This window comes from Macrobrachium nipponense, chromosome 15 (genome assembly GCF_015104395.2).
Source record: "Macrobrachium nipponense isolate FS-2020 chromosome 15, ASM1510439v2, whole genome shotgun sequence".
Lineage (NCBI taxonomy): Eukaryota > Metazoa > Arthropoda > Malacostraca > Decapoda > Palaemonidae > Macrobrachium > Macrobrachium nipponense.
The window spans coordinates 49,618,890-49,628,889 of NC_087208.1; the positions used below are offsets into that span (position 1 = coordinate 49,618,890).

The window sequence follows — 10,000 nt, forward strand, 5'->3', positions numbered from 1 at the left end:
TATATATTGTGGAATTCTGGAAACAAATGATGGAAGACGGTACTCTTATTATAATCTAAAACACTATCTGCTTAATATGCATATTAGAAGACTCACATATTTTGTACCATCCATCATTATTCTTGGATATTCCACTCCCACAAATTCATGGTCTTCTTTGCTTCTTTACTTCCAAAACATTAACACTTTTCAGCAATCGATCATTATTATCCATCCTCTCCACATGACCAAACCTTCTAAAAGGTTTGGGTCAAGTGGATGCGTCTGCTCATTCACAATCAGCATTTCACTTCCCTACAGGAGAAAGAGCTCAACACACACCTTCCCATAGAAACTCCTCATCTCTTCCAAACCTCTTGCATACACCCTGCTGCCTTTACTTACTCTGACTCACTTTTTTCTTGCACCCTATCGTCCTTTATATCTTTACAAAACATCTGTATTAATATGCATTGGTCCATTTTCCTGGTTTGTACTTGGGCTCATAAATCTGATGTTTTTCACGTTCACTTTACATGTTTCCCTCTTACAAACACTTCCAGTGCTTGGGATTGTCCCTAAATTTCATAATACATCCATCCATCCCTTTTCCAAACAATTTCACAGTTTCAGTAGTTTCTGCAGCACCTACCTCTCCACTCTCACTGAACACTTAAAATTACCTTGCAAATATTAGCCACAAAACTTCATTTAAGTCTCGTTTTCTCATTCAACAACTTTGTGATTTCATCTAACCTTTCTCTAAATTCCCATATCACTTTAACCGCAAGACAGTAAATAGCTATAGACTCATAACAAAGCTCATTCCCGCTTGTATCAGTCGCTTATTATTATTATTATTATTATTATTATTATTATTATTATTATTATTATTATTATTATTATTATATTACTCAGAAGATGAACCCTATTCATATGGAACAAGGCTCTCACAGGGGCAACTGACTTGAAAAGTGTTTGCAGGTCATTCGATCTTTTTTCTCCTTATTAAAATTATTTGGAGATAATTCCTCTTTTTTTATATCCAAAATGAATAAGAAGTGAATAACTGATTCTGCACTCGTAGTTCGGGATGGTTGATAAAACTGATGATCGAATGTCCCATGACAAATATGACAGCATAAATACGCACACACACATACACACACGCACAAAGAAGTGCGTGATATCAGTAAGAACACGGGGGCCATCAATTCACACCCCCCTCCCCCCCAACCTCAATCAAACGACCATACACACACACAATTCTTTCCTGTACGTTCAACCGGAGGCCGAGAAAGCCTCGCACTAAATTAGGTTAAGCAAATCTCCGGGATCTCGACGCCAGAGAATATAGATCGGCATCGTTTTCCCTTCCAGGAACCCGAGTGGGAATCGATCGGGAATCAATAACGGCGCCGCAATCTTTCATCAATTGATTTGGAATCGGAGACTCGACGAAGACCCTCTCCTTTCCTTCGCGCGGGTCAATGGCTGGGTGTAATCACGGGGCGCGTTCGAGTCCTCAGATGCTATAACCCCTTTGGGGTGGGAGGCGGTGGGTGGGTGAAGGGGGGGGGGGGGGGGGGGGGGGGGTTTTTTGGGGGGGGGGTTGCCGTCAGTTCACCTCACGCGGCACACCGTAGGCATTACTCAGGATTCTTTGCAGCGTCACTACGGCCACTATCTGCGACCCATTTCATTCCTTTTTTCGTTCATTTTCTCTCTTTACCAAATCCAATTAATCAACTGTATGGAATGGAATTAAAAATAATATTTAGAACAAGAGCTGGGACCTATGAGGTCATTAAATCCTGAAAGTTGCGATGTGGAACAACAGTCAGGAGAGGGTTTCGGGAAGTAAGATGGAAGCAAGAGAATATGAAAGGAGATACAATAAAAAAAGGAATGAAAGAAGTTGCAGCTAGGAGCCTGAGAAAGGTACATTGCAAAGAACCTAAAGTATAGCCTACGGTTTACCACGTGAGGTGCACTGACGGCGCTACTGCACCCCTACGCAGTGATTTCCGTTTCAATCTGGGCAGGTGCAGCAGCAGCAGCAGCAGCAGCAAAGAGAGAGAGAGAGAGAGAGAGAGAGAGAGAGCGATATGTGTCCGTCGATGACATAAAGCAAAAATCAAACAGTTACGAGAGCGACTCCCTATCCCGTGAGCGAAATCCCATTTGCGTCGAAGCATTTAACATTGAGAGCGATATTCTTGAATCGGGTGAACGCGGCCTTCGACTAGAAAATGGTTTATGACAAAAGAGAGAGAGAGAGAGAGAGAGAGTGAGAGAGAGAACGGAGCCCTCCCCCCACCTTTCTCTCTCTCTCTCTACCGCCTCTCTCCACCCTACTGAACGCGCCTCGATATATACGAGACAGTTTTGATGGCGAGGTTGGTTCAAGTTATTGAGCCGACGGGCGAATTCCTGCTACAAAGTTTGCCAACAATGCGGCCGTTTTACGTCTCGGGGAATATATATATGTATATACATATCTCTCTCTCTCTCTCTCTCTCCCATATGCCTCTCGCGAGCGAGCAAGCAAGCAAGCAGTATCTTTTTTAGTTTTATTTCGGCTTGTAAAAAACATATACGTATATATATCATGCATAAGAATTTGAGGCTGCATTTCGTGCCGCGGTGCATAAAATGCATCAAGGAAAGGTAGGGAGTTGGTATAGACATATGCAAATTTATGGGCATTCACGCCCGCCCGCACATATACCCTCTGTGTGTATGTATATATATATATATATATATATATATATATATATATATATATATATATATATATAAATATATATATATATATATATATATATATATATATATATATATATATATTATATATATATAATATATATATATATATATATATATATATATATATATATATATATATATATATATATATATATATATATATATATATATATATATATTAGTTAGCATCTGGACAAACACTATCTTCTTGTACTATTCCACAGTTCGCACAAATCTACTAATTTCTTTCATTCTAGTAGCGGGTCATGATTCATCTCACGCTCACATTTTTGAAGTTCTCTAATTGATGACCTTCAGGGGGTGCCGCAAGGTGGTTCCATTCCGCCCACATTTATGCGTGGAATGTAAGGCCTCTCTCTCTCTCTCTCTCTCTCTCTCTCTCTCTCTCTCTCTCTCTCTCTCTCTCTCTCTCTCTCCAATCTTTAAAAATTATTCCTCTGAATACCCCTAAGTTTCACTGCTCGTTTTAGAGCTCCTCAGTAAAATGTAGATGTTATACAGCGTTCAAATGCCAATAAAAAGGCTTGAAAGGTGTAACAGGATGAAAACTTTAAGGTGGGGGTGGGGTGGGGGGAAATCACCTGATATATTCCTGACCCTCTTCCTCTTTTCCATTCATTGTATCTGTATAAGAAAAGTCATTAGAAACCTTCGTCTCGTTCACTCCTCACAGAATAGAAACAGAAACTGCGACCGCTTCGTGTCATTTGGTTTCTGTATCTCCTTATCTTTGACAGGTAATTGTCCTCGACGAAGAGAGAGAGAGAGAGAGAGAGAGAGAGAGAGAGAGAGAGGAGTCGTTCCAGATGATACGATAACTTCGACTTCAATCTCCGGCGTAAAAAGAATCGTGGCGTTCACTAAACTCTGTCTTTCAATGATCCTTTGTTTCTCCCTAACCTTTGATGATGGTGTTTTATTATCGACTCTCCTCCTCCTCCTCCTCCCTCGACCCACATAGATGTTGTCGCAGCTTCCCACCGATAGACGACGGACGCTCTGTGTTTATCAGGGTTCGAGATTCGTTCTTATTTTAATCGATTCTAGATAACTGAAAGGAAGTTATGACGTGGCGTTATTATTTTTAGCTTACTCTGTTTTGTTGTTGTTGCTGTTCCAGTTAGTTGTGGGTATGAAAGGTCTAAGGAAGAGCCTAAAAAGGTGTGGGGTATGACTACAAACAACTCTGTTGTTGTTGCTGCTGCTGCTGCTGTTCTTGTTAGGGGGAGAGGGTTAGGAAAGCCCTATGCATAGAAGACCCTAAAAAAAGTCGGAAAAAGGTGTTTCGCGTTGAGTTAAAGATACAGGAATTTTGTCATAGGATATTTATGATTGATTTATTAGAATGAAAATGTAATAAATAAATAATGTGCATGTTAAACAGCACAGACCAATTATTTCTAACAGAATATAGCGTATTTATTTTAATTTTCGTTGGTGAAACAACGCTCTATTTGATCGTACATCCGAGCACTCGTCCTGAGTAAGATGGAGGTCAGATCACGCTTTGTATTAATATTCAATAATTTTTTAGTTATTTTTTTTATTGGATTGCCATCTTATGAATATAAAATTTAATTTTACGTCACATAAATTATTTAGAATTTTATAATTTTAATATATAACTTTTTCAATATTTTCAGTTACATTTTCTATCTTCACTTTTTCTTGGATTGCCAAAATTATACGAATATAAAATCTAAGTTAAAAAATCGTTTGAATGTTAAAATATCAATATTTCAATAACTTAAAATTTACAATAAATGTTATAGTGGTCAAATGAACGTCCGCTTCCACGCAATTGTGTAGAATGAATAATATTTCTCTCATTGTATTAATTCCCTATCATTACGCAGCAAGTGCGCTGGTGTACACAATACATTTGCTTAACATTTTGTCACTCATCATTTCAGACCATAATTTCTCGTCACAGTCTGAAATTGATCACTGCCGAGAATGACATAACGATATTATAAATAAAGTATCAGGTCTTCTAGAATTCCATATAAAAATAAATAAAATACTGATGGTTGATGCGAATAAAAATCTTCGAAACTGAACCAAATAACAGCATACAAAATGAAAAACTAAGCATAATTACAGATAGCAAATCATGAAAACAAGGACAGCTGACAAAGCAAATAAATACGAATTCTATAAAAAAAAATACTGATGGTTGATGTAAATGAAAATCTTCCTAACTGAACGAAATAACAGCTTTCAAGATTAAAAACTAAGCATAATTACAGATAGCAAATCATGAAAACAAGGACAGCTGACAGAGCAAATAAATACGAATTCTATAAAAAAAATATAGATGGTTAATGTAAATGGAAATCTTTTTAACTAGACAGAACTACAGCATACAAGATTAAAAACTAAGCATAATTACAGATAACAAATCATGAAAACAAGGACAGCTGACAGAGCAAATAAACGCGAATTCTATAAAAAAAAAAAAAAAAAAAATACTGATGGTTGATGGTCGATGTAAATAAAAATTTTTTTTAACTGGACAGAACTACAGCATACAAGATTAAAAACAGTTAGCAAATCATGAAAACAAGGACAGCTGACCGGAGTCAATAAATACGAAACAAACGCCACTTTCTCTCGGGTGTATACTCGAAGATTATATCAAAGAAATACGTCTCTCTTTTACTAAGACCTTGGTCCACTCTATTCGAGTATCAGCCACAACTACGCAAAAAAAAAAAAAAAAAAAAAACTGACCGCAATGCACACACACACACAAGAGTTCCATTAAAAGCTTTCCCCTGCTGTGACAGACAGACAGCTAGCTAGCTAGCTGGTGGTGTCTGGGTACCGGCAACCCTCCCCCCTAAAAAAAAAAAGGGGGGGGGGGCAGAAATTCGGTAATGATTCTTTCCCTTTTCGCTTTCTGAATCTTTTGTGAATGAGAAACATTTTTAATAAGAGTTTTTCTTTTTCCTTTCCTTCATCATATTAGTCTCTCTAACTTTTCAGTTATTGGCTGCAGCGGACTGTGTATATATATTTTTTTCATTTCAATTTTGTTCCCGGTGGGTGCGTTTTATTCTGTCATTGAATTATAAACCAGATATATTTGGCCTGTGATTCCCGGTTTCATAAACGTCAATACGGTCTAATTTGACATTAGCAAGGGGTAATTGCGAATGCACTAAAAACCTCTCATAAAACAGAATTGGAGTTGGAATATTAAATTCAGGTCGAGCACTGGGACCTACGAGGCCACTCGACGCTGAGAATGATGTCGAAACAATAGTTAGGTAAGGGATGAGGAAAGTATAAGATGGAAGAAAGAGAATATGAACGGGGATACAGTAAAATGAATGAAAGGAGTTGCAGCTAGGGGTCGAAGGGACACTGCAAAGAACCTTGAGTCATGCCTACAGTGCACCGCTTTGAGGTACACTGACAGCACTACCACCCCGCCCCCTTGCTTTATAAAACTAGGATAAAGCCAATCAGACAAAAAAAACTCATTTAACCTTAAATACCATTATTATTATTATTATTATTATTATTATTATTATTATTATTATTATTATTATTAACTGCAGTAACGGTACGAAAATACCATTTAATATGGAACTCATATTTGACAACGAGCACAATATCCGTTGCCTGAGAAAAATCGTGCAACATCAATTCTGTTGATATTTTTCTCCCGAAAAATACAACTTATATTACGCGGCATATTTTTCAGGACGTATCATCTGTTAAACTGATGCTGGACATATTTCTATCAGATATCGTTTATATATATATATATATATATATATATTATATCTATAATATATATTATATATATATATATATATATATATATATATATATATAATAATATATATAATAATTATTATATATAAATAGTTTATATATATATATATATATATATATAAAATAAAATATATATATATATATATAATATATATATATATAATTAATAATATATAGAAATATATATATATATATATATATATATATATATATATATATTATATATATATATATATATATATATAATTATATATATACATACATAAATATTTAATTGGGAACAAACATACACCACAGAACCATAAGGTAATACACACAAACACACACGGACTGCAGACATTTAAGACACATTCCCCAAAACCATAAACACTATCGCCTGCCCTCACCACCACCTGAGAAAATCGAAATGTTTACACAGTCAGAAGTAAACATGTAATTAGTCCCCGAAATATGATTAACTTCGGCTTATTCTTCCTCATCACCATTAATGATGCGACTTGATTAGGAGGAGACGGGAGAGATTAACATTACCTTTCCTAATCATCAATATCTAATCAAACCAGACCTTGTTATCCCTGCGCTAATCCAGTCTGGCCTGGGAATGCCTCAACGAGGCCGGAGGATGGAGGAGGAGGAGGAGGAGAGGAGGAGGAGGAGGAGGAGGAGGAGGAGGAGGAGGTGGCGTAACTCTTAATGCATTAGCCGGACCTAACCAGCTACGGGGAGGCCATTTCCCTTGTGTGGTATGGGATGGAATGGAAATGGTTCTCGTTTTGTATTTATCTACAGAGAGAGAGAGAGAGAGAGAGAGAGAGAGAGAGAGAGAGAGAGAGAGAGAGAGAGAGAGAGAGCTCCCTACGAAATCATATCTGAATTACATTATACAACAAATAAGAGAGAATATTCTGCTGAACACTTCAAGAAAATTACTTTGACAGAAAAAGAAAATGCAAAAGAGAGAGCGAGAAAGAGAGAGAGACCCAAAAGATGCAACTTATTCCAACTTTCTCTCAACTTTTTCCAACTTCCTTTTAGAGAGAGAGAATAAAAGTGAAAATCAAACACGAGAGAAAGAGAGAAAAAAAAGAAAATCAAAGAGAGCCCCAAAAATAAACCTTGAGGCATCTCGTTACCCACACAGGCTTACCAACATCACAAAAAAACCTCCCAACCTCCCCACCCCCACAATCTCAATTCCCACAGACGCCCACCAACACCACAGAAAGCCCCCACCCCCTTAAAAAATCATCCATTAACCCACTCCCTCCCACTCACTCACTCTCTCTTACCTGATATATTTCCAGGCTTGTCCGGGGGGGCGTATCCGCGACCTTTCCTACGGCTGGGATCCCCGAGTCCTCCCAATCTTCTTCTGGTCCAAATGCACCGAGCGATGAGGGCCAGGACCACTAGAAGGGCCACTACGACGATGACACTGGCCAGAAGGGCTCCAGCCACCGCTCCAGAACTCCGGAGCTCCTCCTCCACTTGCTCGTCTCCTGGTTGGAGGAGAAATATGGGATTTTAATAAAATGTAGACTGGAATTCGTTCAAGAAATGGGTGTGTTATTATTATTATTATTATTTGCTCGCTCTAACAGCTTTCAGGTTCAAGAGTTGTGTGTGTTTTTTCTCAGAATGGGGTAATTAGTGTGTGTGTGTGTGTATATTATATTACGAGAACATAAAAGGATCTAAATAATAAACCGCTTCTCGTCCACAGCAGTCCGAAATTTCATACACCATAATGCGAAGAAGAAACCACCGTACACACACACTCTCATCTCTCTCTCTCTCTCTCTCTCTCTCTCTCTCTCTCTCTCTCTCTCTCTCTCACACATACACCACAGACACACACAATCTCGTGAGAAAAGAAGGAACCTTTTCTATCCCAGCCCAAAAGAAACTCCAGCCACTGGAACAAGTAGTTCGGATAAGGCCATTAGAAGCAGCGTGCCATTATCTGCAGAGATATTTCCACAATGGAAGTTTCCTCCCTGAAAGTGACTTAACCAATCTCATAAGAGAGAGAGAGAGAGAGAGAGAGAGAGAGAGAGAGAGAGAGAGCTGAGAGAGAGAGAGAGAGCCGGTCTTGCGTTCCTGCCTCTCTCTCTCTTTCAGCTGGTTTTATTATTCAACTTTCTTTCAGAGTTTGTGATTCTATTTTGTCTCATTCTGTAATGATTATTTAACTCTCTCTCTCTCCCCCAGCTGGTTGTATTATTTCACTTTCTTTTACAGTTTGTATTTTTGTTTAATATTTATTGACTCTCTCACATTCCATTTAAGAGTTTGTGTATCTTTTTTTGTCTCATTCTTAAATGGCTATTTAATTTTTTTGTCTCTCATTCTTAGATGACTATTTAATTCTCTCTCATCTCTCTCTCTCTCTCTCTCTCTCTCTGGTACTCTTCTTGCCTCTTCTGGCCAGAACGATATAAGAGAGAATTCACATCCCTAGAATAGATAATGAAGATAATGATATAGAAGTAAGGGATGAAAATAGTGAATATTTAGCTGACATATATTAATTAAGGCTGATATTGTGCCGGCTATTAATGAAATTAAAAATGGAGCTGAATGCAAGCTGCAGGGCCTGAGGGATTCCTGCTATTTTGTTAAAGAAAGTAGTTCATTCTATCGCAAAGCCACTTGCATAATTATTAAGACAAAGTGTAGATACAGCAAGATTTATGATGAGCACAAATTAGCATATATTACCCCTACTTTCAAAAGTGGATCAAGACTAGAGGCAAGTAATTATAGGCCTGTGAGTCTAACATCACATATTATGAAAGTGTATGAAAGGGTAATGAAGAAAAATATTATAAACATTTAATAAAAAATAATTTGTTTAATAAAGGACAACATGGTTTCGTACCCGGAAAAAGTACACAAACCCAACTGTTAGTCCACCGTGAGAACATATTCAAAAATATGAAAAGCGGAAATGAAACAGATGTGGTTTATTTAGACTTTGCAAAAGCTTTTGATAAAGTAGACCATAATATATTAGCGAAGAAAATTAGAAAACACAATATCGTGGATAAAGTAGGAAGATGGTTAAAAGAATTTTTTTACACAACAGAAAACAGATAGTTATTGCAAACGACGAGAAATCGGATGAAGTCAAGGTAATATCCGGTGTGCCGCAAGGTACGGTGTTAGCTGCAATACTGTTTGTTATTATGATTGAAGACATAGACAATAATGTGAAGGATTCGGTAGTGAGTAGTTTCGCAGATGACACAAGAATAAGTAGAGAAATTACTTGTGATGAAGATAGGAACGCTCTACAAAGAGACCTTAACAAAGTATGATGATTGGGCAGAGGTAAATAGGATGGTATTTAACTCTGATAAATTTGAATCAATAAATTATGGGAGACAGAGAAAGAAAGCTATATGCATATAAGGGACCTAATAATGAGACCATCACAAATAAG

General features: G+C 37.4%; 1 protein-coding gene across 1 annotated transcript in view; it reads right to left on the bottom strand.

The window, feature by feature from the left end:
- Positions 1-10,000, bottom strand: part of LOC135194928 (nephrin-like) — a gene marked incomplete in the record, with an annotated part of 312,621 nt that overhangs the window by 13,819 nt on the left and 288,802 nt on the right. Inside the window, 1 exon segment of the mRNA XM_064221132.1 lies at positions 7,845-8,054. Within this exon segment, the coding sequence (XP_064077202.1) occupies positions 7,845-8,054 (210 nt within the window).